The sequence below is a fragment of the Alexandromys fortis genome, unplaced genomic scaffold (assembly GCF_014885135.2).
Source record: "Alexandromys fortis isolate MF-2015 unplaced genomic scaffold, M_Fortis_MF-2015_v1.1 scaffold_121, whole genome shotgun sequence".
Classification (NCBI taxonomy): domain Eukaryota; kingdom Metazoa; phylum Chordata; class Mammalia; order Rodentia; family Cricetidae; genus Alexandromys; species Alexandromys fortis.
In genome coordinates, this window is record NW_026068037.1 from 1,662,459 (window position 1) to 1,680,148 (window position 17,690).

Sequence of the window (17,690 nt, forward strand, 5' to 3'; positions counted from 1 at the left end):
GAGCTGGCCTTGGTGGTAATGGTGTGGGGTGAACCATCCCTTGCTGCAGTTAGCCAGGGAGGTTCTGGGAAGCATGCCTGTTGATGAGGAAGAGGTGGTGGACTGAACAACCTAGCTACCACCCAGGTGCAGAACCAGGGCTATGATATCTTGTAGAAAGCAAGAAAATGTCTCAAAAATTTATAATTAGCTGCCATCTTAGAAAATGCAGACTATTTACAATTTTAATCACAGGGATTTATAATTGTCACACGCTATCCACCAAAATTTCCCATCTTTTAGATATGACAATAAGTCAATGATATTTTTGAAAAAAGCTTTATTCATTTATGCAAAGATAGTATCAGCAATAGGTAATAGGAACATACTTTTAAGTTTAAAATTAATCTTTCATTTTGAAAGGCTCAGACTTTTCTTTTTCCCTTCTCTTAAATACTTGGCTCCAACAAAACAGCAGGTGAAAGTTTATTCCCTTACTTTTCCTTAAGTCATACATCAACAATTACAATTTTTTTTTTTAGAATTTAGGATATCATTCATAGTAAGCTGGAGATTTAATCACAGAGTGGTACATGCAAGACTATTAACACACACACAAAAAAATACAAATGCACTGGGGGGAAAAGGGACAAACCAAAGAACAAATTTCAGCACATTTCTTAGTTTTCTGGTACACTGACCTCTTGGAGACTTAAAAAGATTTTGTCCTTCAGATACAGAAATTAAGAGTTAAGATCATTATGGACACTTATGACATGACCCTATTTGAAGGAAAGGGCTAATACAAGGCATTGTAAAACTAATGTGCATGGCAGGTCAGACGGTATCTAACAATTGTTTCCTATAGAAAAGGACTGTCCCAGAGCTACATTCCTAAGGCTTAGCCCCTGAACTGCTCACAACTGTTACTTGCCTACTTTATACCATGGAACAAATCCTGACAGAATGGGAATACAGGGTGAAAACAACTGTGGGCACAGTCTCTCTGCTGTTACAATATATAATATCCAATGAAGAGACTATCTCATTTAAAAACAGATTAACTACCACATTCTTGGGATATAAATATGAAACAAATTTTGTGGTTTAGAAATGTCAAAATTACATACTTTGTTTTGGACATATTTTACTTTACAAAAGGAAATAAAAGAGACTAACAAAACTAAAAATCTATTTACTCTGTAACAACTTATATTTTGAATGTTTTTATAAAAATTTCTTTCAGATACTCTGATTAACTTTTAAGTGACATAAAAAATTTTCAGCACTCTTTAATGCCAGTATTTTGCACAATTTTAAGACAGCCATTTAGTTTAGCATTTTTAGAAAAAAAGAGTATTACTCACTGAGAATAGCTTATACATCTAGCATAGCTTAGTTTGTCTCGGATTCTTTAAACAAAATTACACCCAGAATTTCAGATATCCTAATTATCATCCCAACCAAATAAATAAGATATGTGCATATGTGTGGATTCTAGCAAAAGGGTAAAATATTTTGTATAAATGTAAGACCCACTGATTGGACTGTTAAGAATCTGTTTCCTGGGGTTAGATAAGGAAGACTTCAATAAAGTTAACTATATACTGAGTTCCACTGATTAAAAATGCAGTTCTAAAAATTCTGCTCTTGTGGCAAATGTTTAAACAAATAATAAATGTAAAGCACAATACTGTAAATACTGTACTGTTCAGGTACCTGTTGAGAAGTGAAATGCTTGTAGCCAAACTATCAAAATTCTGACCTTTCAAAATAGGTTTATAAGATCCTTTTTCTTGAAAATTAGTACTTGCTTTTGAACTCTTAAAATGCCAATTTTAATTACAAGTCCTTAAGTCTTAAAAGTTATTCCTTTCAGCTATTTTTCAATTATTTGAAAATTATTTTTTACTTGCAATTATTTTTCTTTCAACTATATAATGAACACAAAACCAGTTTCTATTTAAACATCAAATTAACACATTCAACATAAAACTAGGCAATCTAATATAACTTTTATACAATACAAAATCTGAGTGTGATTTGTCAAAAATTCTGTAATAGTAAAACCTTTCCATCTCTTAATATTCAAAACCAACAACCTTGTGAGACTACAAAGTTAGCAGAGATGATCAGATTTAAGGACTGCCCGGCTTCTTCTAAAATGATGCACTCTTTTATCCTAGAAGAGACAAAATTATTTTAAATCACTGAAAATTCCATACTACCATTACTGATCTAAGATTATGAAATAGTATGTTGGTTTAAGTTTAAATATAGTAAATGGGGAAAGGGGAGGCATTTGGTGGAACTCTGTCCAACAATAAATGTAAGGCTTTGTTAAATGACAAAATTAAAAAAGAATTCCAGTAAACTCAGAAATGTTACAATTAGTACCATTTTAAATAATTAATGATTTAAAGACAGCAGAAAATTCTTAAAACTACTCTAATTTTTTTCACTAGAATTTATTTTGTGTGTATAAGCATGCATGCAGGCATGCATAGCCCATTATGTGGAGGTCAAGAGGACAATGTGCACAGTCAGTTTCTCTCCTACAACATATATGTTTCAGGGATTAAACATAGATCACCAGGTTTTGTGCCAACTGCCTTTATTTGATGAGGCACCTTGCCAGCAAAACAAAATAAAAACTATCCAACAAAATAACCCCAAGGCTTGGGTCTGGAGAAATGGTCTGGTGGTTTCAGCTCACAAACTGTTAACTCTAATTTCAAAGGATCTCTTATCTAGCTTCTGTGGGCATCAGGCACATATGTAGTACAGACATACACACAGGCAAAGTACCAGTATACAATTAAAGAGAGAATTAAAACCTTCCCAACAGAAACAAACAAATCCCTATTTTTTTTTTATTAACTATTCCATCTGACAGAAACCATATTTGAGAACTGTACTGTTTCAATTTGAAATCCTTTATTTTTATTAAAAAGCTCAAAATCTTGTATATTTAAGGCTTAGCTTTAATCTGTGGAGATGTATCATTCTTTATGAAGCAAAGGTAAGAATATTTAAAATGTTTTCTCAAGGGGTGGGTCCTAGGAACACTCTTCCCCATGGATATGAAGACCTAAGGATTGCTCAAATTTCTTATATAAGATGATATGTTTGTATATACACTGGTGATCTTTCTGTATACTTTAAATTTCTCAATTTTTCTACCTAATGTTCTATGTGAACATTCTACCTAAATTTCTATGTGACTGGAAAGGTGGCTCATTTGGCAAAGTACTGCTGTGCAAGTCTGAGGGCCTGAGTTCAGGTCCCTAGCATCCCCTTTAAAGGGCTAGTATTAGAGGTGTACTATATAATCATAGTGCTGGAAGACCAGAACCAGAAATAGGCAAATCCCTCCGGCATACATCAGCCAGTCTAGCCAAATGGACAAGCTCCAGATTCGGCGGAAGATCTTGTTTCAAAAAGGTGGCGAGACACCAATGTCTATCTGACTGCTACAAGTACCCTCACATGTACACACATTATCAGGTACATGTCAATAGGATTAACATCCCACTTAGGTTGGGGCCTATAAAAGTGGTCACAAATGTACACATTTTTAGATGTTAGGTAGGAATTAAAATTATGGGGATGAATTTAAAAGAATGATGATGGAAATACACAGTACATTTAATTTCAATAACAAACAGTATTTAGTTGCTTATAATAGGTCTGTGGCTCCATGTGCTTGTTCTGTAATCAGGAGGACAAGAACTTGGGATCCCAAAATTGCCAACATCTACTATGGGCCTCCACACAAATATTCTGACTGATCTGTGAACATGCACGCCTATACGCACATACATACACACACACACACACACACACACACACACACACACACACACACACCCCAGACAACAGCAGGTTTCTCTAATTTCTGATTCCTAACTAGAGGGAAAGAAATCTCTAGATTTCAAAAGGAAGTATTCTTTCTTTCCAAGACAAGGTAAAAACTCAATTTTGAACACTTTTGTTTTCAAACATCATTTAACACTTACAGAACTTTGGGGCAAACTGCTGCAGTTACATACTGCACTGTGTAGAAAAAATTTTAAATAAGCATCTGTTTAAATAAGCATCTGTTTAAATAAGCATTGCAAACACACTGTAGGTAATAACTTTCAGTGTCTAGTAAGTTAGAAATGAAAATAAGCAAGGGGTTTATTTCTGGAATGGCTAAGACATTTTTAAATTTGACTTATGGTTGTACATATAAGTAAAAAATACTAAAAATTCATTGAATTATATACTTTAAATGAGTTGTATGACATCCATATTACACACTTATCCTTTATTAACTCAAAATATCTTTCCCAGAATGCAGTATTCTCTCCAATGAACTCGCCAATTAATAGACTTCATATTTGGACTCAAAAGTAAAAGAACCTTAAGAGACTTTGTGTTCTACTTATTCTCATTTTACATTTGTAAAGTCTTGGGACTGGAAGAACAGCTCAGTAGTAAGGCATGTGATTACAGCATGGCCAAGTTCCTGAGTTCTAACCCTCAAATAAAACCACAACATAGAAGGCACCACATAGAAACTCTAAATGTAATGTCCTAAAATGTAAGTGAAATATGCAATGTGAACATATTAAAAACCCAAACTTTGTTGAATTCTCACTTGGTTATTTTCAACCTCCTCAGTTTTATTCCTTTTCATTCTCCACGATATTCAAATCTATTAACCAAGTAGTTCTTTTGTTTCTCTTTAATCCTACAGCTATGAATTACATTCTGATTTCAAATTTTTCTGTGTGGTCAAGTAATTATTTTATCTGCCAACTCTCATGAACCTTTTATATTACTTACCATTTCTCCGTAGTTTGTGTGCATACTATGTAAGTCAAAGGTTAACATCATCTGGAGTCTGATTGCATTCTACCTTTTCTCACTGAACACACAGATTACTGATAGGGACTGGCCTTGCTACACAGCTTGCTCAGGATCTTGTCTTTGCCCCTGAGGACTGGAATTCTAGGCAGGCTGCTAAACCCACCTGGCATTTATAAATTCTGAGTTCAAAGTCACATTTGCTCAGTAAGTGCTTTACTCACTGAGCCATGTGCCCAACATCTCATCAACTCAACCTCCTGAAAACTTTTCTTCCCTAAAGACAAACTATTATTCTAAGATTTGCACAGCATCCAACACACTTTGGATAAAACACAACTATTATAATTCTTTACCAAGGGTTTATATAATAAAACACTTCAATTAATCACTATAAAAACATATGTACTACAGAAAAAACTAAGTTTCAATATTAAGACACACATTCTATTCTGCATACTATTCTTGTCCTACCTTGAAGTAATCATCTTGAGTAACAAGAGAATTTCTCAGTCTGTTCTCGGGGTTAAATAGACAAGAGACCACCGTCTGTATGCTTCGGTCCACAGACTTCTAAAACACAGAAATTTAAAGACTACATCTTTTATTCACTGCTAATGGCTTTTTTTAAAATATTTATTTATTATGTATACAATATTCTATCTGTGTGTATGCCTGCAGGCCAGAAGAGGGCACCAGACCTCATTACAGATGGTTGTGAGCCACCATGTGGTTGCTGGGAATTGAACTCAGGACCTTTGGAATAGCAGGCAATGCTCTTAACCTCTGAGCCATCTCTCCAGCCCTGCTAATGGCTTTTTGAAAGTATATTGAGCATATACACTACTAAGAAAATCTTTCATAACATCAAATTCTTGCCATTTATTGTTTACTTTATATATAGTTTGCCTAAATTTAGTATTTTAGCAAATTTAAAAATTTGTATTTATTAAAACTATGATATTTTGTTTGAAGCATTTATTTTTCCCTATTACAGAAAGAATCAAACATTTTAATATTTCAAAAACATATTCAGGGAGATATGTTAGTTTAATTGTTCAACAAGCTATTTTAATTTTGTGTGTCTATTTATGTGTGCAAAATTTGTTCTTTTTGAGGCAGGATCTCATGTAACCCTAGGATTGCCTCAAACTGGCCATGTAGCCAATGCTAGTTTTCAACTCCTTACTGTTCCATAGTTTTCTTATTCACTAGCACACACAGATGAGGGATCTGTCCAGTGAAATCTTTCATTTTTCCTAACATGTCTACTTCTTTATTTATTCAACAATATGAATTAGAATTTTGAGATGAGAATATGATTAAAGAAATGACTAAATCAGGCGGTGGTGGCACACACCTTTAATCCCAGAACTCTGGAGACAGAGGCAGGCGGATCTCTGTGAGTTCAAGGCCAGCCTGGTCTACAAGAGCTAGTTCCAGGACAGGCTCCAAAGCACAGAGAAACCCTGTCTCGAAAAACCAACAAAAAGGAAAGAAAGAGGGAGGGAGGGAGGGAGGGAAGGAGGGAGGACAGACGGACTATCTAATTCGGTATCAAACAATTACCATTTTAAAAAGCTAATGTCATAAATATTTTCAGAGTATCATAAATAATACATATTACTATTTTGCTAAATAAAAATTTAAACTATAAAAGGCATGGCAAATATTCATACTAATAGTAGAAATCTGGCCACTGAATTCTACCAAATCATACTATAGACCAGTAACTAAAATATGATTTAAGAAAAATGCAATTAGAAGAAAAGATACAACAAAGGAATCAGAAACTCCAAGTTTTGGGTTATCTGAGGTATTATTTTCTTGTACATTAATTGCAGCATTAAGTCCTCTGAGCTCTGCAGGTTGTAACTTTCATTTTTAAATCGTGGCAAATAGGTCAAAGAATCATAATATAAAATAAATTTTAAAAACAGTAAATAAAATTAGATGTTTGCCTTTTGTGAGCCATTTCCAGAGGCTGGAGAAGCTTCATGAACTGAACATTCATTTGACACAACTTCAGTTCCTGAGTCAACTTCACTGCAATGGTAGTTAACAGTTGTATAAGCCTAAATTTAAAACAATAAAAGTATAATTAACAAGAAACATGATACATTTCTAAGTCATTCTTTAGAAGGTTATTTCAGAAATTGTTTTAAACTAAATGTTTAAAATTACTGTTTTAAAATGAAGTCTTATTTTAAAAATGCCTCTGTCAACATGAAAGTCAGCTGGAGTTTAAGGAACGATAATATGTAGTTAACGGAGTACCTGAGAATTCTCTCACTTTGTTTTTCAAATATCCAATCTTTATCTTTATGAAAGTTAACAGAAGCTCAGGTGGTTTACTAATAGATGGCATCACCTTCTTTTATTCCTTTTATAAAATATTATTAAGGGTAAAATGTTTCTCTTCTATGTATTTTATTTTAGTTGCAAACTCAGGCAGATTCTAGAAAGACCACATGCTAACTCTGAATCTAATATTTAATAATACTTTCCTTGATTATACATTATGCCAAAAAGTAACCAAAAACTTATTGTTTATGAAGCAGCCACTGACTGGACATACAACAATAATGTGAAAAACAAAAAGCAGGTTTTTTCTCATTTGAGTATATTACTGAGATAAAGTAAAATACCTAAAATAAGGTAATTAGAATATTTATAAACCTACACAATATTGCAAAAGAAATATATCAGAGAAAACTGTAAGACTAAGTAAGCAGAGTACATTCAGCTAATTCATTTTACCGGAGGTATAACATAACTCCTCTGTTCCCCAGCCGGCCACTGCGGTGGCATCTTAAGAAAAGAAAACAAAGATTATTTAAACACCTACACATCTTTTCAAAAGAGATAATTAGACAATGTTATAGTCTTTATCATGCTCTTAATTTGTTATTACAAAACAATACTATCTGTGCATTTTTCAGTTTCTTCCATATATAAAACTCACATTTTCTCAAATGGAACCTGGCATTCAGGAAAATTTAAAAAGACAGGAGCACTTGGAAATTATTACTACAGCTACAGTTATGGGTCATAAATATGGTCACATCTATTGGAAGAAATTAATGAAACTACTATTTTATAGCATCTAGCAAAATTATGCACTATCAATCAAAATTCGGTACTGGGTAGTATTTTTATTTCAACCTATGTTATAAAAACTTCTAAGTCAGCATGGATTTTTAAGATATTTGACAGAAATGAAAGTATGTTGAAATAAGAACAGAAGATACTTCTTAATCTTCATAAACAGTCTCAACAAATGTTTTTTCCTTGTCAAAATATTTACCTCTAAGTAATACTGATGTCTGAATTATAGACTAATTCTACTTCCCTTTAATTTTAGATCATTTATATAGCACACTAAGTAGCAATTTTATATAAAGAAAGACCAAAGTAGTATCTCCAAGTTATTTTACATTCCCTTAAATTATCTGATAATTCAAGTCCTTCTCCTCAGTGCTTAGGGAACCCTGGGGAAGAGGAGTCAGAGGGGATAGAGGACACCAGGAGAATATGGCCCTATAAATCAATACAATCAAAGCTCTTATGAATGCACAGGACTGAGGTTGCATGTACCAGCTCCTCTGCCTATGTATTATGGCTTCCAGTTTCGTTATTTATGATATTCCTGAGTGTGCAAACAAATGGATCTCTAATTCTTGTGACTTCTCTTGGGCTCTTTTTCCTTCTGTGTTTTTCCTCCCTGGCTCAGTTTTGCTATGGTAGTTTTCTCTAACATACTTTATTATTATTCCTTTTGTGGTGGATTGAATGAGAATGGCCCCATAAGCCCATATACTTGAATGCTTGGTCACCAGGGAATGGCACTATTTGAAAGGATTAAGAGGTGTAGCCTTGGGGGATGGAGAGATGGTACAGTGGTTAAGAGCACTGGTTGCTCTTCCAGAGGTCCCACATTCAATTCCCAGCACCCACTAGGCAGACAATTGTTTGCAGTTCAAGTTCCAGGGGATCCGACACCCTCTCCGACATATATGTAGGCAAAACACCAAGGCACATGGAATAAAAATAAATAAATAATAAAAAAGAAAGGGGGTGTAACCTTGTTGGAAGAAATGTGATGTGTCACTGGGGGTGGCCTTTGAGCTTTTCAAAAGCCCAAGACAGAGACAGGGGCTGTCTGTTCCTGCTGCCTATGGATCCAAGATGTAGAACTCTCAGCTACCTCTCCAGCACTATGTCTGCCTGCATGCTGCCACGCCGATAATGAACAAAACCTCTGAAACTGTAAATTGGCCTCAATTAAATGCTTTCTTTTATAATAATCACTGCGGTCACGGTGTCTCTTCACAGCACTAGAACACTAAGACACCTTAGAAGCCTGTTTATAAGGAGTAGATCTGGATAGGATGAATGAGGACAGATGCTGGCCAAGTCATTTTCAATTAAAGGAAAAAATACCTGATAATTATAAACTGGCAGTTGATACCCAGTGATGACCTGAACTGGTGAACTTGGATAAGGAGGATATGCCTGAGAATAAAGTTCATAGAAAAATTGGATTAGTAAAATAAATTTGAGAAAATGAGAAAGAGTATCATTCACAATACAACAAAAAAGTATTTTTTTTCTCTTTTTCTATATATATATAGCAATTCAGGAGTCTAAAAGATTGGTTTTATGAGGAAAATATTTCTTGTCAAATGATAACCCATTGCACAGGAAGGAGGAAAAAGACAACTTAAATGACTGCTTTTCTAAGCCAAAATTCACCTTTGGAAGTTGCTGTACACTGATTATACATACAGTTCTAGCAAATGAGTTCAATAAATAACATCTTCTGTTTCTTTATGAAAATACCTTCACAGATAAGGCACTCATAGCAATGTTAACAGAACGGAGAAGCTCTAACTTTTCTACAGCCTCATTTAATTTCTGAAAGTTAAGGAATTACAATCTGAAACTGGAGAAGTGATTAAATCATTGTTTTCCGACCTTAGGCAACCTGGTCCTGGGAGGTTACCATATTGATGCTGAACTTAGTATGATATGGCGCACTACAGCCCAGAACTCTTGGACTCAAGAGATCCTCCTGTCTCAGCCTCCCGAGTAAATCACAGGAGCACCACCACACCCGGATAAATCATTGTTTTCTATACTTCAGTATTTATTGACTAAAAGCAAGTAGTAACACAAATGTTTTATATCAGTAATGATTCACAATAAATATTAGGAGTAAGTATAGATTTTCTTCTAAGTCATATTTTGAACAAGAAAAATAAGGCAAGATGCAGTCTATATTCCACACACAATAAATAAGACTTTGTTATTTTTTTTGCCAAAAACAGTCTCTAAAATTGAAAAGCATAAAAGTAAAATGTACCAAGAATGTTATTTAGAATAAATAGGCATAGTAAGCATGAAAATTTAATTAACCCAGCTCAAATTAAATTCAAGAAACCTATGATTTATAGATAAAACCTATCAATTTTAGAGTTAAAATAAACCCAGGTGTCAACAACCTACATGAGGAGGCATTTGGAATTCACTGCAGGTCAAACACAGATGAACTGATCTTCTTTGGGAAGAACCAACTAAGGATATGCAAAGCTGTTCCTGAACATTTATAGAACTTTTTCAACTTGAAAAAAAAGGCAATAGTAAAATTCTTCTACTTTATGTGTCTGAAAAATAAACTTTGGAAAAAAGAAATATATCTAATGTGGCTACCAAGGTTCTAGGATAAAGGCTTACAAACTACATAGAGGCAGATTTCATTTCAGCATGAGGAAAACAGCTATTAAGAATGAGAATAAACAAATTCTTCCCATTTCAAGTATTCCAATAAGGGCTGAACTGTATTACACTTAACATCCAAACCATGCATATGATTTCAGAGCTTAAAAAGACTTAACAAACCTAAGAACAAGAATGCAGGCTGTTATTACCTGAACATACTGAGTTATAGGATTCATCATGGTTGGAGGCTGCATGTATGTCTCAGCATTTGGACTACTCCAAACACTCTGAAACTGTGGTGGAGGAGGAGGATTAAAAATCAAAGGACGTGGCTGGACATGATAAGTACCTTTACAAGAAACAAGAGAAAAACTTACATCGAGTTCTCTGAAAATCTAAACAGTTTTATCAAGAACAATTTCTGGGTTTACTCACATAAATTTTGTTTCCTGATCGCAGGGCCCAGTTTCAGCTTTTTACCATGAAAATTTATCTGTGACTAAAAATAGTAACAAATGATAATTTAATCCTTCACTTCCTAGACTTGGGCAAATACTACTGTGCTCAGCCTTAGAACTCTAATCAAAGCATCTCAAAGCATCAATTTTAAATTTTGTAAAGCCATTCTTCCCATTTCTAACTCTGTCTCTAGTTGATAAAGCTAAAGGACCCCAAGCAAGGAGGTTCTGTTTAACTACATAAAATTACATTTTGGCCAGGCGGTGGTGGCGCACACCTTTAATCCCAGCACTCAGGAGGCAGAGACAGGCAGATCTCTGTGAGTTTGAGGCCATTCTGGCCTACAGAGCTAGTTCTAGGACAGCCTCCAAAACTACAGCAAAATCCTGTCTCAAAAGACAAAAATTAAAAGAATTTTTTTTATTTTAAACAGAAAGGAAGCCTATTTTTCCTCTGTATTTTACGTAAGACTGAATATCCAGTACTTTTCAACTCTAAAGCATTGCTAAAGAAATTTTCTGTAAGACTCTTACTTACTTCTACTATCTTCTGCACATCCACGTCATTATAAAATGAAACAAATCCATAGCTAGAAAGCAGATAAATGAAATACAAAATCGTAACTACATAGTACCATGATTTACACTATCTAATATTCTATAAAATAGCAGAAATGGTGATAATGGAAGATGAATATACTGTCCTAAATATGCTGAGACATAGACAACAGATCCTCTATAAATACCACTTTGTTCTCTTAGTCTAATGTCAGAATGGGCATTAACAAAGATCATGTAAGGCAAGACAGCTAAAATTTAAGATACTGTGAAATGTGCAAAAGGAATCTAATAACTCATGTTATTAGATTTGTGTGAGTTAGGAAATACCAAAATACAAATACTAGGAAAATAAACTGATTAAAAAAAACCTTTTATCCATAAAATAACCAAAAGCAACAAGTTTTATTAATGCCCACTTAAGAGTCTTGTCTGATATCCAGGCATCTCTCCACCCATGCTCAGTTCTATAAACAGTAGCTATAGCAAATATGTTTACATACCCCTTCGACACACCAGTTCGATCAGTGATTATCTTCACTTCTTTTACTGAGCCATATCTGGCAAAGAAACTCCTAATTTCGGCTTCATCCATCTATGAGAATAAATGAACTCCGAGAGTAAAAACTAAGCATTCAAGATTTCTAATTGCATTGTGAAAAAGAAATCTGATTATATGCAAGCCAATCTCTGGTATTCCAAAATTACTCTACTTTGATGAGTGTAGTTTTAGTCTCTATGGGTTAAAACCAAAACTTCATAAAATTTACAACAACGAAAAACCCTTTTAGGTCTACACATCAAATCCCATCATCCACAACATTTTAAATAAAATTTTTGAGCCTCTTAATTGTTGCCAGGGCTCCTCTTGGAAGTCCAGAGCTCATGCACTACTCCCACCTCTTCTCACCCAAACACTCCCTGGCTTCACAATGTATTTTAAAATGCAAACAAAATATGAATACAATACCCTAACATCAATTCCACCAACAAAAACAGTGTTTGGCATGATTTTGCCTTCTGGCAAAACATATCCTTGACTGGTGGCTGCTGATGAAGACTGGGTGCTGGCCTCCCTGGAGACAGCTGAATTTGGAGACTCAGAAGTTGTGGCAGACTGTAATTTAGAAAATAAACAATTTTAAAAATACATACACACATACACATATGACAAACTATAAAAATATACCTTTTGTATTTAACGTAAGTTAGTGTAACTCTAAATCACCTACCTATACAGCTTAGTTTAGCTTCAGGGACAGCAATTAGCAGAGAACTGGTGTGGAAATTAAACGAAAGGATGCAGTACTTTCTGAAATACGATGTTTCTCACAGTCATCTTTTTTAAAACAGTATGTTAATCTGAGTAAGAATGGTCACTTCTTGAAAAGATTAGGGGTTGTGGCCTCATAGTAGGTGTGGACTCGTCAGAGTTGGGCTTTCAGATTTCAAAAGCTCAAGCCAGCTCAGAGGCTATTTTGTGTTCCTACTTAAGAACAACCTTATTCTTTTGAACAGCAAATTCCCTTCAACAAAATTTCATGACAGTGAAATAACGGAGTAAAAAGATTAATGTTTTCCCTTCTTTTAATGTCATACAATTTTACTTTTTTTTCTAAATGGGACTACTACACATGCTATGTATCTTCAACTCTTTAAAACTTGACTAGATTTGCTTTCCTACATCTGTCCAACTCTTCTCAATTTTTCATTCAAAAATAAATTCAAAACATAAACAGTAGTTCTGTAATTTTTATAGGACTCCCTTCCTCAACTGTTTCTTCTTTTATGAACGAAAATAGGCTACATTTATTTGATAAGTAATTTTTTATTTCTGATGTCTGTAACACAAGGCATGGATGCTTTTTTATTTAGAGATGTTATACTTCACCAGATAACTGTGTCAGAGTCTAAGAAGTAATAAATGCACTGATTCTCAGTGCTTCAGGGGCACTTAATATCTAGAGATATTCCTGGATATCACCAGTGAGGTAAATGTCTGACATCTGGTAGGTAGGCAGCCAGGGATACAACTTCAGTATCCCATAATGCCAACTACAGCCACCACCGCCACCAACAAAGAATTGCTGGTACCAAAACCTGTATAAGGATATGCTGAAAACTGTTATGTGTGATATCCCTAGAATTGAAGTGAAACATGATCGTTAGGGAAGAACTTGATTTTTTTTTTTTGCTCTTAAATAAATTACCTGTTTTCAGGATCTTGAATTCCTTGCTTGAAAATTAAGCAATTAGAAAAAAAGCTCAAATGTCTTCTAATTATTTTCTTTATAAAAAAGATGGATATTTGAGGAAAATTTAACAATGAGAAAAATAAAGCATCAAATATTATAGGACACTCGATTTGGGTTTAGGCTTCCTGCTTAATTAGGGTAAGTATAAAATTTGTTTCATCTTAATAGTATAATGATGTATTAAAGAAGGCACACCATACCCTGGCCTTTATCCAGTAGGTGGCACTCAAAGCTAACAAAGCAAAAGTACTCATTTTAACAAGCCCTGAACCACAGGCAGAGATGCTACTTACTGTATGCTTCACTTAGTGTTTAAAACACCCATAACCAATAGATGCTTTTTAAAACAAGACCAAAAACACTCTACAACCAAATAATCATTAAGTCAGAATTTAATGTTCAAAATAGTATAATTTTTAAACTTTGGCTGACCTGAAGCTTGCTATGTAGATGAGTCTGCCCTCAGAGTCATGGATTTCCACCTTCCTCTGCCTTCTATGATATTTTTAAAGACAACGTCTCATGTTGCCAAAGGGGGGTGGGTGCCTTAAACTACTGAGGCACCCAAGTGATCCTCTTGCCTTAGGCACCTGGCCCCTACTGCCTCCAGTAGTTGAGATTATCCACAAAATATACTGAACTTGGTAGAAAAATATCTGCTCCATTAATAAATGTAATAGCATATTGAAAACAGACTATTAAGTATAAGACAATCAATTCTACCTCCAAATGAACTATTAGGATACTAACAATGAACTTGGAAGCTATCACACATCAACTCTCCACAGTACAATAACATTATATTTGAATATCCACATCAAAAATAGCTAGAAGTTGAGAATATTGTTACTAAAAATTCCAGGATAATGTTCTTTGAAATTTAATTAAATCACCATAGTAAGCAAATTGCCATGTATGTTACAAATACTGGCCCAGATAATAAGTCTGATTTCATTAAATTTCTAACTCTAATGGAGAAAACTGTCCACAAGTACTTTACAGTACTGTTATTTTAACTTAACTGAGATTGACAAGTAATTTTACAATTAAAATATTTACATGAAATTGCCCAACTTTAACATCGTCATAAATTATACAAATTTCCTTCCTTTACCGCTAAAATGGGGAAACCTGTGTAAATGAAATGCAACATATGCGACAACGGCTACCGACACGCTCGGTACGGCTGGCTCAGTAGCCCGCCCAAGCTAGCCTAGAACTCGCGCCTCCTCCAGCAGCCTCCTCGGTGCTGGGATTGTAGCAGAGTTGCTTTCGGTTCAGATCGCCAGCTGCCTGGTTCCCCTCCTGCGCGCGCATGCGCGCACAAACCTACCCAGAGCAACCACCTGGCCCTCTCAGGTGCCACTCCTGACAAGGCCTAGCCAATGGCGTCCACAGGGCCGTGCCACCAGGGCGACGGTGGGGGTGGGGCAAGGCGCTGGGAAGAACAGGGCGGGGTGGGGGATGGGCGCAGGGTGGGGCGAGGCGCGGGATAGGCGCGGGGTGGGGGTGGGGTGAGGCGCAGGGTGGGGGATGGGCGCAGGGTGGGGTGGGGCGAGGCGCGGGGTAGGTACAGGCACGGGGTGGGGGTGGGGAGAGGCGCGAGGCTTGGGGAGGGGGGGGAGATAGGTACGGGGCGGGGACAGGCATGGGGGGGGGGTGTGGATAGGCGCGGGGTGGGGGTGGGGTGAGGCGCTGGGTGGGGGATGGGCGCGGGGTGGGGGTGGGGAGAGGCGCGAGGCTGGGGGAGGGGGGTGGAGATAGGTACGGGGCGGGGACGGGTGGGGGTGTGGATAGGCGCAGGGTGTGGGTAGGGTGGGGGGTGGGGATAGGTGCCGGGTGGGGGTGGGGATGGGCCGCGGAGTGGGGGCCGGGCTCCCGCAGGCCCTGAGGCCGGAAGGCGGGAAAGAGATGTGGCGCGAGGCGCAGGCTGAGCACGCGGTCCGGGCCGGAGCACCCGAGGTCCCCGGCAGCCGTGTCCACCGGCCTCCGGCCATGTCCCAGCAGCCCCGGTGTGCTGGTAGGCCGCAAAGTCGGCAGGGCCGCCCCTGGGGGTGTCAGGCGGGCCCCACAACCGAATCCTCAAGGAACCCCACCTTTCCCTTCGCCTCATCTCCATGCTACCCCTAAAAACTCCAAATTTCACCCCGTCTGAGGAGAGTGGCCTCCAGCCGGGCCCACCCCCACCGGCCGGCCTGCCCCCGACTCACCATGATGGCGGCTGGAGTTCGGTGAAAACACCTCGAGGTGGACCAGGCTATGAGGCCGCCTCACCCGGGGGGCTGTGGGCGCGCTGCGGGGCCACCTGGCCTCCAACGGGCGGGCGAGGAGGAGGATGGAGCCCCGAAGCGAGCTGGGCCGGGTCGCTGAGGCAATGAGGTGTGGCGGGCGGGGGCCGGGGTGGCTGTGCGTGACTTGGCCGTGAGGTGGGCCTCAGCCAATGGGCGGCCACGTCGGGCCCCCCCCCCACGTCGCCCTCCGGGTGCGTGAGGGGTGCCACGGGGCATGCGCGAGGTACGGTGCCCCTGGCCGCCCTGCTAGGCCGCGTCCTCACAGACGTGTGCTATATGCTCAATGGTGCCCAGAGTTTTGTTTGAAAAACTTTTATTTAGGTTATGGCCACAAAATGGCCCCTTGAATCCAAAAAGTGTGGCCAGCGGCTTGAAATGAACAAAATGAGCGAGTCTCGGGCGTTGCCTGGCCGAACCCCTTGCCGCCTTCTGCCACATGCTGGAGGCAAGTCCTTAGGAGGGACGGACGCCACCGCCACAGTGGGCAGAGCCTCACAGCTTCCTTTTTTTATTTTCTTTTAAATAAATGAGTACCTGAATTACCAGGAAAAACAGATGCAGCTGTGAACACATGAGACTATTTCTTCCCGTGTGGGAGTTTAAGTTGTAAGGGAAGCATTTCTCTTGTAGGCTTTACAGAAGGCCTGCAAAGAGAATTCTAGAACATTTTAACGTTAGAAAGCGGGCCTACCCACAGCAAAGCCAAGCTCTAGGTGGGTGATGGAGACGATCGTGCATTGCAGAACCACTTCAACCCCTTAGAACAGCATGGGGTTTTCCCAGACAAGGTTTCTCTGTGTAGCTCTGGTGTCGTTGGAGACCACAGTGGCCTCGAACTCACAGAGATCCTCCTGCCTCTGCCTCCCGAGTGCTGGGATGAAAGGCTTGCACCACCACTGCCCAAAACTTGCCTTTTGTACAGATATAACGTATTTAAATGATTTTTTTGACAGCAACATGATACTTAAATTTCTCACTATGCAGACAATAATGGTGGATAAAATAACTAGCTAGCTAGCCTTATTTAGAACATGGCTTTATAGAGGCGCCCATTTAAAACGGGGGAAATTCCAAGGTACGGGAAAGGAAAACAAGCTACAAACTAGCGTGCTGAGGGTCTCTCGGGCTTTCGATAGGTGGCGAGGTTGTAGTGTGAACCGTCATATAAAGTGCCCGGGCTGTCCTATGGTCTGCAGTGGCAGCTTAATGACGGTGGATTGGATGGGACTAACCTGTAACTCCAGGCAGGCCTAGGTGTGTAGGGGAGGAAGGGCCTAGCTGAAGCAGTGCGGAGCGCTGTCTGGAACAACACCCTGCCACACACCAGCACCCTTGAAAGGGTGGACTGAGAGCAGAGGGCGCCATGAAGACAGTTGTAATAAAAACAAGTCGTTTGTCTCTGATTAGAATTTGAAACTACACCTGTATTTCCCGAGTTTACATTTATGACATGTACGTTAGTAGAATCTCAAAATGAAGAAACTGGTCTTCCCACTTCACTCTCTCCTCTAGGCACGGTGTTTCCGGAATCCGTAGAAAAGGACTTTTCAAAGATAAGCCTACAGGAAGTGGGG

General features: G+C 38.2%; 1 protein-coding gene across 1 annotated transcript; it reads right to left on the bottom strand.

Moving 5' to 3' along the window:
* Positions 1–409: 409 nt before the first annotated feature.
* Dazl (deleted in azoospermia like) lies at positions 410–16,332 on the bottom strand. The gene is made up of 12 exons (XM_050165107.1): positions 16,100–16,332; positions 15,594–15,873; positions 12,541–12,687; positions 12,074–12,165; positions 11,551–11,602; positions 10,990–11,053; positions 10,764–10,903; positions 9,277–9,348; positions 7,594–7,644; positions 6,795–6,908; positions 5,308–5,406; positions 410–2,161 (listed from the first exon to the last, which is right to left on the bottom strand). The coding sequence occupies exons 1-12, from the start codon at positions 16,330–16,332 to the stop codon at positions 2,099–2,101; spliced, it is 1,407 nt and encodes a 468-aa protein (XP_050021064.1). The 3' UTR covers positions 410–2,098.
* Positions 16,333–17,690: the final 1,358 nt, after the last annotated feature.

Bases quoted from the DNA above. Each gene is read 5' to 3' on its own strand.
- Dazl (XM_050165107.1), bottom strand. From the start codon at position 16,332: ATGCCCCGTGGCACCCCTCACGCACCCGGAGGGCGACGTGGGGGGGGG. The intron at 10,904-10,989 runs GTGAGTAAACCC...TTTCTTGTAAAG, and splicing joins GATCAGGAAACAAAATTTAT to GTACTTATCATGTCCAGCCA. The intron at 7,645-9,276 runs GTATTTTTTCCT...TCTTTTCTTAAG, and splicing joins TGCCAGTTTATAATTATCAG to ATGCCACCGCAGTGGCCGGC.